We start from the raw sequence: 13,953 nt of genomic DNA, 5'->3' as shown, positions 1-13,953 counted from the left end.
TTCCTCTCCCTCTCCCCTCCCCCTCCTCTCTCTCTCCCTCCCTCTCTCAATCCTTCCTCTCTCTCCCCCTCCTCTCTCTCTCCCTCTTTCTCTCTCTCATTCTCTCTCTGTAACCTCCCTCTTCCTTCCCCTCCCCTCCCCCTCCCCTCTCCCCTCCCTCCCTTCCTTTAGGTTGTGGGATAACACACTTGGGTGTGTGTAACAGTGAGGTTGTGTGTGGTAGCCTTTAGGAACAGATGTTTATTTCGTTAATTTTTATTTTTAAAAAGTATGTCTCAGGGTTGGGGATTTAGCTCAGTAGTAGAGCACTTGCCTAGCAAGCGCAAGGCCCTGGGTTCGGTCCCCAGCCCCCCCCCCCCCAAAAAAAAGTATGTCTCTTTGTGTTTGTGCACATGGGACCTCAAGGAAATCAGAACTGTCAGATCTGGCCCTAGAGTTCCAGCCAGTTGTGAGCCACCTGGCTGGGTTCTGGGAACTGAACTTGGGTCCTCTGCAAGAGCTGGGAGTGTTTTTTTTTCGGAGCTGGGGACCGAACCCAGGGCCTTGCGCTTCCTAGGTAAGGGCTCTACCACTGAGCTAAATCCCCAGCCCCGAGCTGGGAGTGTTCTTAACCATGAGCCATCTCTTCAGCTGTTATTTTTTTGAAGGGCTGAAGAACTAGCGTCCACGCCAGAAAGGCGAGGAAGCACCAACTGTGAAGTTCTGACATGCAGCTTTGTCTCCTTGCTTCATTTTTCTTCCCTTTTTGAAGCACCTCTGATCTCTGGCATGGAGGATCCAGGATCTCAGTTTTCTGGCTGCTCCTGGCGAAGGTCAAATGATCAAATGAAGCTCTTGGAGCAGGAGAAAGAAGTTGGTGAGTTAGGATGGCCACTGGTGGAATCTGCCGGAGAGGTTGGTAAATAGGGATGGGCAGAAGGCAGACAGAGTTGCACACGCTCCAGAAAGCTGCCTCCTTCCAAAACAAAGTGGAAAGGGAGCTGAACACACCTTTCTTGGAGCAGGACCCAAAAATGAACCCAGCACTGCTGCAGACTCCGGTCCAGCTGCTGAGTGTCCCGGCAGGAGCCGGGAGTTGCCGAGCTCCGCTACCCGATTCCCTCCACTGTGTTGACTCAGCATCCGGGGCGGGGCGCAATGCCCCTTATAAGGCTGGCGGCTCTGGGGCCTTTATTCGTCTGCGTCTGAGATACTTCATCGTCCACGCAGCTTTGAGTCCACACCTCTGTCTACGCAGCAGCTAGTAAGTTCGCGCCGCCCAGCTTCCCCGGACTACCAGCTTGCAGCTTCTGGGGCCTGGGCTCTCTGCACCGGGCAGCTTGCACCAAGAGCTGGGGAGTTCTGGGGGACAAAACAGAGAAGGGACCCGGGAGATAGGGCAGGAGGATGCACAACTCTGAACCCTAGTCATCCCCCTTCTCCTACCTAACATTCTTTTTCTGTCTACTCTAGTGCCACCGTACACCATTGTGTACTTCCCAGTTCGAGGTAGGAGCTAATGACTGCATGAGGGGAGGTCTCGGGTAGGGGCTGCAGCCTCTGTGGGGAACCTCCAGACCCTACCCGCTTTCTGGTTGCAAGGCTCTGCCTCCCTCACCATGGCCAGTACCCTGACCTGAGGTTGCTTTGAGGCTGGGCCTATATGCTGTCCCCAAATCCTTACCCTGACTCTATACAGGGCGCTGTGAGGCCACGCGCATGCTGCTGGCTGACCAGGGCCAGAGCTGGAAGGAGGAGGTGGTTACCATAGATGTCTGGCTTCAAGGCTCGCTCAAGTCCACTTGTGTGAGTGACACACCTAGTGGAGGGGGGCAGAGGTAGGGCCTTAGGAGGGCTGTAACTGGGAGACGGCAGCCTCATCAAGCTTTGATTATCCCCTCCAGCTGTATGGGCAGCTCCCCAAGTTTGAAGATGGAGACCTCACCCTTTACCAATCTAATGCCATCTTGAGGCACCTGGGTCGCTCTTTAGGTAAGTCCTGAACTCAGGTAGTCCAGCTGGTGGACGGGGTGGTGGTGCATCAGTCTTTGTTTCAGGGTATCTGCCCTCCTGGCCACTCCCCTTTTGGTCCAGTGTGGACAGAGCAAAGCAGGGCGCACAGAGATAGTCCTTGTTCAGGCTGCAGCTGTGGTCTGCCTGCTATGACTTCCTGTTGCCTCTCAGGAGCTTAGGACTCATGTGACTGCCCATATCCCCTCCCCCAAGACTGGGACCTGCCAACAGCCAAACACCTGCGGGCAGGGAGTTGAGGTTGAGGTGAGGAAATTAGGTGTCAGTCACGCTCTCCCTCCACTTGCAGGGCTTTATGGGAAAGACCAGAAGGAGGCTGCCTTGGTGGATATGGTGAATGATGGGGTGGAGGACCTTCGATGCAAATATGGTACCCTCATCTACACTAACTATGTAAGCCTGGATTCCCCGGGGGGGGGGGGGGGGGGGGAAGCTGAGCAAAGGAGCTTTGTGCACTTCTACCTCCCTAGTTTCCTTTCCTGTGTCAGAGCCCGAGGCAGGCTGGGGCGGGCTGGGGTAGTGTAAAGAGACCAATAGACAGCTTCAGGAGGGGGTGGGGCCGGCAGTTACAGATAGGAAGAGTGTGTGCGCCCACACGTGTGTAGGTGTGTACATAGGAGCAGAACATGAAGAGACAGAGCTGAGGGGCAAGCAAGGCAGATCCTAGAGGCCTTGGACTCTGTGTGGGGCTGTTGAAGAGTCTCTCTTGATGGCTGGATTTAAATGTGATGATCCTCAGAGGTGCCAGCTCTAAGAGCTTTACAGGAACAACGGCCAGAGAACTTAACACTGATGGTAACACACGCCTGCAATCGTGGTAGTTGGGAAGCCTGAGCTACTGTGAGCTGTCCAGGGCAGCCTAGAGTAGAGAAGGAGATCATGGCAGGGATGGACTGGTAGGATGGCGTAGGAAAGAATGAGCAGCTGAAGTGAATGAGACTGGTCAAAGCCTGGGTGTTGGCCACAGGCACAGTGGTAACCCGGGAGGTAGGTAATGGTAGGTCATGGCCCTGGGGATGGGGTATCTAGAATTCATTATAGGGCAGCTGGATTCCAGTGCCCACTGCCCTGTGAGGGTGGGAGGATGGTACATCTCTGGGTGTCTTCCTGGCAGGAGAATGGTAAGGATGACTATGTGAAGGCCCTGCCTGGGCATCTGAAACCTTTTGAGACCCTGCTGTCCCAGAACCAGGGAGGCAAAGCTTTCATTGTGGGTAACCAGGTGAGCATCTCTTGCATTCCCTTTTCCTTATGGATAAAACCAAGGAGCCGTCATTTGTAAAATGGAGCAGAGATATGGGGTGGGGGTGGGGGTCCCTTAGCTCTCTGCCCCCCAGCCTTTTCCAGCTATTGATCCCCACACCTCCTGCCCCTGCAGATTTCCTTTGCAGATTACAACTTGCTGGACCTGCTGCTGGTCCACCAAGTCCTGGCCCCTGGCTGCCTGGACAACTTCCCCCTGCTCTCTGCCTATGTGGCTCGCCTCAGTGCCCGCCCCAAGATCAAGGCCTTTCTGTCCTCCCCTGACCATTTGAACCGTCCCATCAACGGCAATGGTAAACAGTAGTGGACGAAGGGACAGGAACTCCTTGTCCCCCTTTTCCCAGACTAATAAAGTTTGTAAGGCAGAGGTGCCTTGGCTGCTGTTTCCTAGTGAAAGGGGCTCTGGGAACTTCAGGCTGGGAAAGGGTAGAAGACCAGAAAGCTTACACACAAGGGTGGGACCAGGACATCTTCCTGCTTAGTATATGCTGACCTTTTGAAACAGAAAGGTGTGTGTGTGTGTGTGTGGTGGATAGGAAGTAAAATAAACCAGCATCTAATGAAGAGGGTTTCATGTTGATTTGCCAGTCAGTCCCAGGAACACTCAGCACCTGGGTGCAGGCCTGGTAGAGGATTATAAACTATTCAAAGGGCCTCTGCTTGGCTGGCGATGCATGAGTGTCAATCTCCCAAATGCTGTGATCACAGCTGAGGAGTGTCATGCTCAGGTTGTTTCTGCAGGTTTCTCTTAGCCTCCATATTCTGCACTTGAAGATAAGGACAGTTTTCTTCTCTTTAGCCTGGATTTTATTGCTGTAACAGAACACCTGAGGCTAGATAACTGTGGAGATTGTCACTGTCCTCTAACTGCTCTGAGTCCCCACCATGCCCTAACTTGGATGAGACAGTGGCTTTCTGGTCGAGAGTTTCCTTGGTGTATAAATGCAGACACAGGATGACTTCCTTCTATCCAACCGGCACCACCCACAAGTCACCGACTGATACCATCTATAAGCTAATCAATTTAGATTGGAACCCATGGGCACATGTGTATATTAAAATCGTGAGAGAAAAAAATGAACCCAAGAACTGACCAAACACTCCAGGCCAAGGAAAAGTGCAGCATCTCCACCAGATCCCATAGAAAGCAGCACACTGTCCTTACCAGTCTGTCCTTACCATTCAGACACAGCACAGACACCAAGGGACCAATTGGCAGAGCAGAGAATCTCCTGGGCTCCAGCTTTGCATGGCCCTATCCCCACTGCTTGGTGAGGCCCACTCAAATATCCACCCATCCATCATCCATCCATCCATCCATCCTTCTGACTCCTGGCTTACACCTTGAGTAAGGATCCTGTACTCGGGTAGCTGAGCTCTGCATTCCCCTCCAATTAGCTTCCTTAATAATGTATGCCCCTGCCTGCCACTCTGCCTCGGCATCGGCTCTCTGCCTTGTCCTTCAGTGATTTCCTCTTTGAAGCCTTCAGCCTCTTTCCTTCTGCCCTGGGAAGGGTAAGGAGAGATCCGAGGGTTAATATAAGTTAGGATCAGTAGAAAGATGTTCCCAGCATTCATGCTGTCATGGGAAACCGGGATTACTTGATAAATTACAGTAGACAGGGAGAGTGCTGAGTAGGAGCCCATTGTTACTTGATACATTGTAACACCTTGACAAGCCACACGTCTGTCTTCAGGGAAGAGGCTACAAAGTTCTGGAGTTGAAAAAACATTGTATCTGAATACGGATACACAGCTTCTGGCAAGGAATTGTAACAGCTTCTGGCAAGGAAATGTAACTCATCTTCGGGAATAAAGCATTCCTGGGAGGGGGGGGTGCCAGCACCCGACACCTCTTTCTCTCTTTCTTTCTCCCTCTCCCTCTCTTTTCTGCATGCCTGTGTGTATGTCTGTATCTGTGTTTTTGATTTTTGAGACAGGCTTTCTCTGTGAAGCCCTGGCTGTTCTGGAACTCATTCTGTGGACCAGGCTGGCCTTGAACTCAGAGATTTTTGCCACCACTGGTCGGCTTTTTTTTTTAAAAAAATATGAGTACACTATAGTTGTCTTCAGACACACCAGAATAGGGCATCAGATCCTATTACCGATGGCTATGAGCCACAATGTGGGTTGCTGGGAATTGAACTCAGGCCCTCTGAAAGAACAGTCAGTGCTCTTAACCTCTGAGCCATCTCTCCAGCCCTCCTGCTACCTGGATATTTCTTAATACTGTCATGTTGACAGTTAAATGTGATTGTGAGTTTTGGTAGGAGAAGTTACATTAAGCCACAGTGCCTTTCCCAGGGGGATTTCCCGAGCTGCTGCTCATGTATTTATGTATGTATGTATGTATGTATGTATGTATGTATGTATGTATTTATTTATTTTAGATTTACTTATTTTTATTTCGAATATAGAAGTGTTTTCCCAAGTGCTGTGCTAGTGTTCAAAGGGGCTAGAAGAGAGTGACGGCACTCCTGGAAATAGAGTTACAGGCAGTTAGAGGTGTGGTGTGGTGCTAGGAACCAAACCAAACTGTTTCCTCTGAAGAAACAACCAGTGCTCTTGAGCACCAAGCCACCTCTTCAGATCCTTAAGATATTTTTTTTTCCTTTTTCTTTTTTTTGGAGCTGGGGACCGAACCCAGGGCCTTGCATTTGCTAGGCAAGCGCTCTACCACTGAGCTAAATCCCCAACTCCTTTAAAATATTTTTAACATGAAATAGTTGACAGAGTTGGGTTTGGAGTGGCACATGCATAGCTGCTTTATCTGCTGTGCAAAATTTCTCCAGAATTTTTCTTAAAAACTGAGTTGTGCTGAGGGAAGAGAAGAGTCAGGTGAGATGCTGGAGACTGGCAAACAAAGACTAAGGAGGGACAAGGAGGAGAGCAGACTGGAGCTCGCTGGGAGGTTAAGTTCATCTGTCACCCCTGGGAGCTAGTTGGTCCTTGAGCTTCTTAGCTGGCGTGTTTCCCTTGTCCTTCCAATCATGCAGATCAGAGGCTGGAGACAATTATGACTCAACAGTTATGAGCCCTTTGCTTCATGGCCATGAGGACCAGAATTTGGATCCCAGCAGTTAGGTAACAAGCCAGGGGTGGGCCTGTGCACACTTGTAACCCTAGCTTACAGGGGGACCTGAAGTCAGGAGACTGCTGTGGTTGCTGGCTTTCAGCCTAGTCAAAGAAACTTGAACTCAGATTCAGGGAGAGACCCTGCCTCAGAGGAATACATAGGTGATAGGGGAAGAAGCAAGGGGTTGGGGATTTAGCTCAGTGGTAGAGCGCTTGCCTAGGAAGCACAAGGCCCTGGGTTCGGTCCCCAGCTCCAGAAAAAAAGAAAAGAAAAAAAAAAAAAGAGAGAAGAAGCAAGATGTTCCTTTTCTGGTCTATTTGTGAACACCAGCACACAGCCTCAGATGCATTCATGTACACATGCATGCGCGCTCGCGCACACACACAGACACATATGCACACACACACACACACACTGCTTTTTTTTTTTCTTTTCTTCGGAGCTGGAGATCGAACCCAGGGCCTTGCGCTTCCTAGGCAAGCGCTCTACCACTGAGCTAAATCCCCAGCCCCACACACTGCTTTTTAAAAAATTATTATTTTATGTGCATTGGTGTGTTCACCTGCATGTATATCTATGCAAAGTGTGTCTGTGTAATTGTGTGATGATGTTGGATCCCCTGGAACTGCAGTTACCCACAGTTGTGATCTCCCATGTGGGTGCTGGGATTTGAGCCTGGTTTCCTAGAAGAGCAGCCAGCGCTCCTAACCACTGAGTCATCTCTCCAGCTCTATTTATTTTCTGTGAATGGGTGTTTAGCCTGTCTGTATGTCTGTGCACCACATTACATACAGTGTCTGTGGGAACCTAAAGAGGTCATTGGATCTCTGGTCCTAGAGTTCTGATGGTTGTGAGTAGCCATGTGGATGTCAAGAACTGAGTCCAAGGGGTTGGGATTTAGCTCAGTGGTAGAGCGCTTGCCTAGCAAGCACAAGGCTCTGTGTTCGGTCCCCAGCTCCGAAAAAAAGGGGGAAAAAAAAAAAAGAAGAACTGAGTCCAAGTCTCTCGATCTCTAGCTCTTACATACAACTAAAATAAATAAAACTTTTTAAAAAATCCAGATTGCTTCAAATAGAAGTACTAGACTACACTAGACCGGCCTTTTCTTTCTTTCTTTATTTCTTCCTTTCTCTCTCTCTCTCTCTCTCTCTCTCTCTCTTTCTTTCTTTCTTTCTTTCTTTCTTTTTAAATTACATTTCATTTGGGACTGAAGAAATGGCTCAGTAGTTAAGAGCACAGGCTGCTTTCCCAAAGGACCTGTGTTCAGTTCCCACCATCCATATGGTGGCTCACAACTATAACTGCGGTACCAGGGCATCTGACACCCTCTTCTGGCCTTCATGGGCACCAGGCACACACATAGTTCACAGACACAGAGGTGCACAAAACACTTGCACGCATAAAATAAAACATTTTAATTACCTCTATTATTTACTTAGTGTGTTTTAATGCATGTGTACTTGCAGACATATGCCTGAGTGTGGAGGTTGAGCATGCCCATGAGTGCAGACATCTGTCCCTAAGGCCAGAAGAGAGTTTCAGGCCCTCTGAGTCAGCCTATGTGTAGAGAGAATCTCTTATAAGCATCATCTGTCAATAAAAAAGCCTATGGCCAATGAGCTGAGACAGGAAATAGGAGGTGGGACACTGGCCAGAAGAGAAAGGATTCTGGGAAATAGTGAGACCATAAAAGGAGATTCCAGCACGATGCTGGAGATGCTGAGGAAGAAGCAGGGGGACTGAAGGAGAGGTACTAACCATGTGCAAAACGAAGAATAGTTTGAAGGGATTAAGTAAGCTATGAGTTAGCTGGGGAATGAGTCAAGCTTGTGGGCAAGGCTTTTAGTTATTTTTTTTAAAAAACATTTATTTTATAAATGTGACTGCACTGTCACTGTCTTCAGACACACCAGAAGAGGGCATCAGATCCCGTTACAGATGGTTGTGAGCCTCCATGTGGTTGCTGGGAATTGAACTCATGACCTCTGGAAGCAGCCAGTGCTCTTAACCTCTCTCTGAGCCATCTCTCCAGCCGGGGAAAGACATTTATTAATACATAGTTTCAGAGTTGTTATTGATGGGATCTAAATGGCCTGAGGGAAAAGCAGACTTTTTGGTTGTTGTTTACACTGATAAGATCGTGGAGCATCATGAACTTTGGTCCTCAGGAAGAGTGAGTAGCAAGCACGTTTAACCACTGAGCCATTGCTCCAGCCCTGTCTGAATTTTTATGAGCCTGGAGGGTGATGCTGCCAGTAGCTTGAATCCAGCTCTCAGCAGACTTTTCAAGTGCTCTGTTGTTGTTTGGGACAGGATTTCTCTGTGAAGCCCTGGCTGTCCTAAAACTCACTTTTGTAGACCACCCTGACCTCAAACTCATAGAGATCCACTTGCCTCTGCCTCCCAAGTGCTAGTATTAAAGACGTGTGCTACCACACCTGGCTCGAGTGCTTTGAATCTGACTTTATGTTGCTCTGAGGATGGGGGGGTACCATGGGGTGAATGTTGACAAGAGCCCCAGAGTCTTTGCCTCAGGGGATTCCAGGTACCAAGTGAGCTCCTCGTGTGAGTGGATCCACAGAAGAATGTGGCCTGAGGCATAACATCAGTGCTTTTGTTGTTACTGTTTCATTTTTTATGTTACTTGCTTTTCTCCTGTCTGGGACAAGATACCTTGCAGAAACGATTTGGATGGAGGTTATTATAGCCCAGGGCTACAGTCTGCCAGAGTGCAGAGGCCTGGAGGGAGTCCTGGCAGCAGGAGCATCAGCCATGACTTGCTCACTTCTTAGTGGATCAGGAGAGAGAACTCAATCCAACCTTCAATGTCCACCTCAGTGGCCTACGTCAGGCAGCAGCCAGGCCTATGTTCAGAAAATTCCACAGACTCCCAAAACAGTGCCACCAGCTGGGGACCAGGTGTTCAAACACAGGAGCCCGTGGAGGACATTTCACCTTCAAACCAAAATAACTGAGTTTTGGTAGTTTGAGATAGTTGTGGTGGTTTGAATGAAAATGCCCCCCCCCCCCGCCATAGGAAATGGCACTATTAGGAGATATGGTCTTATTGGAGTAGGCGTGGCCTTGTTGGAGAAAGTGCTTCACTGAGGGAACAAAGGGGTGAGGTGGAGGGCTTTGAGTTTTCAGAAGCTAAAGCCAGGCCCAGGGTTTTAGTGTTGTGAAGAGACACCATGACCACAGCGACTCTTAGAAAGGAAAACATTGAATTGGGGCTGGTTTGCAGTTCAGAGGTTTAGTCCATTGTCATCATGGCAGGAAGCATGGTGGCATTTCAGGTAGACATGGTGCTGGAGAAGGAGCTGAGAGTTTTACTTCTGTATCCCCAGAAAGCAGGACGAGAGAGTGACACTGGGCCTGGCTACACAAGGTCTGGTTGAGCTAACCGAGAGCCTGCCTCAAACCATCATCTTCATCACTACCCTCAGCATCACCTGAGGGCATGCATCTCTGCAACATCTGGCAGGAAGCAACTCCCAAAGAAACGAGGCAAGAGTCTGATAGCCGGGGGTTTATCCCAATTTATTTAAGCTCAGTATAGTTTGGGAAAAAAAAGTTTCCTGGTGTAATACAATCCTCCATGCACAAAGACACATAATTACATTGAAATTCAACTCGGGATACATGTCATTTCTTCCGAGAAGATGGGTTTTTAAAGATAGGCCACCTGTATAACCTAAGGGCCTGAGGGAAGGCTGGACTGGGCTCCGTCATACAGGTAGAGTAGAGGTCATTTGGGCTGTTAGCCACCTCTGGTCCTGGTTGTGGGAGCCTGATATGGCTTGGCCCAACAGATAGCACCAGGCCCAGTGGATGTCACTTACAACTCCCAGCTTTCTGGATGGAAGAACAGGTTTTCATTTTTCCCACTGCAAAGACAATCAATCATTTGTGCTTAACATTCCTGGTTTCTCTGGAGATCTGTGGGCACCAGGACCTTTGTGCTGTGCTCCCAACCCCCACACCCCCATCATCGTCTAACTTGGAGGTCATTAAATGAATGTGCGGGCATCTTATGATCCTAACTCCTACATGAGTAGACTCCTACCAAACCGAGAATAATCAGCCCTGCGTGTGAGATAGGGGAGAGAGAGAGGCACACCCTGATTCGTTTGATTGGTGCCCCACAGAAAAGCTTATCCACAAGAATATAGGCCAGGCAAGGAGCCCAGGCTTTTAGTCTACAGGTGGGCTGGAGTCACAAGCTCATGGGGTCACTCCTGGTTCTACCATGTGACTCCCTTCCACTTGGCCAGTGACACAAAAGGCAGAGAACAATGATAACATCTGTCTGTATGAAAAGGAGGACAGGCGCAAGAGTCCTCATGACAGAATCTGTCCCCAAAGACATAGTTCACCCAGATTCCCCTGCAAATCTAAATTTAGAACAAAAGACAAAGGGAGGGTTGTCGGTGTGTGTGTGTGTGTGTGTGTGTGTGTGTGTGTGTGTGTGTGTGTGTGTGTGATTGTGTATAATCAGAGATTAGCAGCTGGCATCTTTCTCAATTACTTTCCACGGTTTTGTCTGTTTGGTACAGAGTCTCCCCCTATAGCTCTAGATGGCCTGGAACTCAAGAGATTGCCTCTATCTATTCCCTTGATACTGGGACTAGAGTTTGCGCCACCACACTCTGCCACCATCTTACTTTTGAGACAGGGTCTCTCACTGTATCTAGAGTTCTCTGCAGGAGTCAGCTAGACTAGCTGCCAGTGAGCCCCAGGGTGCTCCTATCTGAGGCAGGCTGTACTGGGCTTACAGGAGTGTTTGGTCACACCTGGCTTCGACCCAGACATGAGGGATTGAACTCAGGTCCACATGCTCACAGAGCCAGCACTTTACTGACTGTTGTCCCTGCCCCTAAGAGAGGTCCTTTCATTCTTCCGCTGCACCCCAGAGCTTTCTGGGGTTGAGCTGGGTCTGACGCATGACATGCTGAGAAGCCCTGAGTGGATATTTCAGGATCACTTGAGCACAGCACCACCAAAACAAGAAAAGTCCCCATCAGGGAATCTCCCTGTTTTGAGAAACTCGGGAAAACAAAATTTACTTCTAGATCTGGTGAGCAGAGATGCCTTGTCTTGTCAGGTAAAGGAGCCTGTGCAGCACACCCTGCTGAGCCCACGGAGAGAACCTGAGTCCAATCCCCTGGACTCATGTAGTGGAGGAGACAACTGATCCAGTTGTCCTCTGACCTCCACATGTGCTCCATGGTATGCATGTGCCCACAAATAAAGTAGTTTCTCTCTGTAGGTTTGACTGTCCTGGATATCGCTCTGTAAAACAGGCTGGCCTCAAACTCACAGAGATCCACCTGCCTCTGCTTCCCAAATGCTGGTTTAAATGTACCTGCTGGTTTAAAGTGGTTTTTTGGGGGGGTGGGTGAGGATGTACGTCAGCCATAGAGCACTCGCCTATCTTGTCTGAGGCCCTCAGTTAAACCCCTAATACCATAAAAATAAAGTTTAAAATGTAAAATAAATAAATAAATAAATAAATAAATAAATTCCTTGTGAAAAAAGTTACAGGGGTCTGGAGAGATGGCTCAGCAGTCAAGAGCAGTGGCTGTTCTGCCAAAGGTCCTGAGTTCAATTCCCAGCACCCACGTGGTGGCTCACAACCATCTATAAGTGTAGTCCCATGGTAATCCAATGCCTTCTCCTGGTGTGCAAATATATGTGCAGGCAAAACACCCATACACATATAAATAAATACATCTTTTTTTTTAAAGGTTTATTTATTTTATGAGTACACTATCGCTGTCTTCAGACACACCAGAAGAGGGCATCGGATCCCATTACAGATGGTTGTGAGCCACCATGTGGCTACTGGGAATTGAACTCATGACCTCTGGACGAGCAGTCAGTGCTCTTAACCGCTGAGCCATCTCTCCAGCCCCTAAATACATCTTTTTAAAGGATTAAAGATGTCTCGGTAGTTAGGTGGATGTGCTACTTGTGAGGACTGGCTCAATTCCAAGCACCTACATGGCGGCTCACGATTGCCTGTAACTCCATGCTTAGAGTATCCAACCTTGGCTGGCTCCTGCCTACCCATGGTACACTACTCCCATATACATACATACTAAATAAACAGATATTTTAAAAATATCGCTATTATGCAGGAGATTTGGACCTAGCCCTGGGAAATAAATCAACGTGCCACAAACAAGAGAGAAGCGTTTACTTTTTTTTTTTGGTTCTTTTTTTGGAACCGGGGACCGAACCCAGGGCCTTGCGCTTGCTAGGCAAGCGCTCTACCACTGAGCTAAATCCCCAACCCCATGCGTTTACATTTTTTAAGGCAAGTTTCCCATGGCACGGGAGCCTTCACTAGGAAATGAAGCTCCCAGGAAACAACTGGTATTGAATAGTCATGTGGTGATCAATTTGCCAAAACAGGACAAAGCCAAGGAACTTGGGGAGGGCAGTTAATAGGGTGGAGCAGTGACTAGAAGATGGGGGCTGGCTTAGTGAGCCATTTATGTAGATTTCCCTCAGTCTCAGTATTCTCTCTTCTTACTTAACCTTAGCCCAAGCTTAGGTTAAGAGCAATGGCTTCCAGAGACCACACCCACCTCCATGCCTGACAGAATTCACTACAGTTAAGTTCAGACCTTGCAAGCAGAGGGACAAGAAAGAGTGTCCTGGCTGAAATAGTACCTCAAGGGTGGTGGAGTTGATGTGGATGGCAAGGGCTGGTCCCATGGGTTGAGGTCGATGTTTGGAACCATCCATGGTCTCAAAGCAAACCCGGATGATGCTTTGTGAGTGTCGGGTCACAGAGCAGCTGGGGCAGTGCGAGGCATCATTCAGAAGGCCAGCATGCTTTCTGTCCTTGAAGATGAGTCTGCTCTGCTGAAGGGAGGGCACTGTGCTGATGGGTGTTTCAGTGAGTAGAGCCAGGCCAGTGTGGTCTTTCTTGCACCTGCTCTTTTTCAAATGTCTTTAACTCAAAATAGTCAACATGCCAGAGGGGCGTGGTTGGGAATGGCATCTTATTTTTTTTCATGTGTACATACATGTGCGCATGCACATAGATATTTATTATAGTGTTCTGGGTCGCAGGGAGCCTTACAACATATCATGGGTAAGCTGGAGGCCCTGCAAGCTGGAAGGCAGAGTAATTCCAAGCCCTAGAGCACTGATCGGGTGGATTCCAGGTCTTGGCTACACAGGAGCTACAGCGTCAGGCAGTCAAGCCAACACCTCCACCTTTGTGTCCTGCTCATGCTCACCAGTGGATGAGGGCCACACACTGGATCAGTGGATGAGGGCCACACACTGGGCCAGTGGATGAGGGCCACCCACAATGGACCAGTGGATGAGGGCCACCTGTAAGACTCAAAGTGAGTCTTAACTACCAGGAGACCTCCCCAAGTGAGACACAAGAACAGAGTTCAGTGCAAACACGAGAGGTTTATTTTCCGGTGGTCAGGGTCGACCCTCAATCAGCCCCTCATGGCAAGTGACTAGAAGGTGACCCCGAATGGCTATAACATGCAATTTTTATACTTTTTAGGGGTACAGGTTACATCAGCAGGGTTACAGTTTAAACTTATTGGCTAAGCATATTGACCTTTGAATCT

General features: G+C 48.9%; 1 protein-coding gene across 1 annotated transcript; it reads left to right on the top strand.

The window, feature by feature from the left end:
- Positions 1–1,172: 1,172 nt before the first annotated feature.
- Positions 1,173–3,643, top strand: Gstp1 (glutathione S-transferase pi 1). The gene is made up of 7 exons (NM_012577.2): positions 1,173–1,243; positions 1,453–1,488; positions 1,679–1,785; positions 1,884–1,971; positions 2,300–2,403; positions 3,125–3,232; positions 3,389–3,643. Coding segments are annotated over exons 1-7 (633 nt in total). The 5' UTR covers positions 1,173–1,242; the 3' UTR covers positions 3,578–3,643.
- Positions 3,644–13,953: the final 10,310 nt, after the last annotated feature.

The sequence above is a fragment of the Rattus norvegicus genome, chromosome 1 (assembly GCF_021556685.1).
Source record: "Rattus norvegicus strain SHRSP/BbbUtx chromosome 1, alternate assembly SHRSP_T2T, whole genome shotgun sequence".
Classification (NCBI taxonomy): Eukaryota; Metazoa; Chordata; class Mammalia; order Rodentia; family Muridae; genus Rattus; species Rattus norvegicus.
Note: the sequence above shows the minus strand (reverse complement) of the source record. Positions and strands in the feature narration are given on the sequence as shown.

Excerpts from the sequence above, each read along its gene's own strand:
- Gstp1 (NM_012577.2), top strand. Across the intron at positions 1,786-1,883 it reads GCTCGCTCAAGTCCACTTGT|CTGTATGGGCAGCTCCCCAA; the intron begins GTGAGTGACACA and ends TATCCCCTCCAG. Across the intron at positions 3,233-3,388 it reads CTTTCATTGTGGGTAACCAG|ATTTCCTTTGCAGATTACAA; the intron begins GTGAGCATCTCT and ends CTGCCCCTGCAG.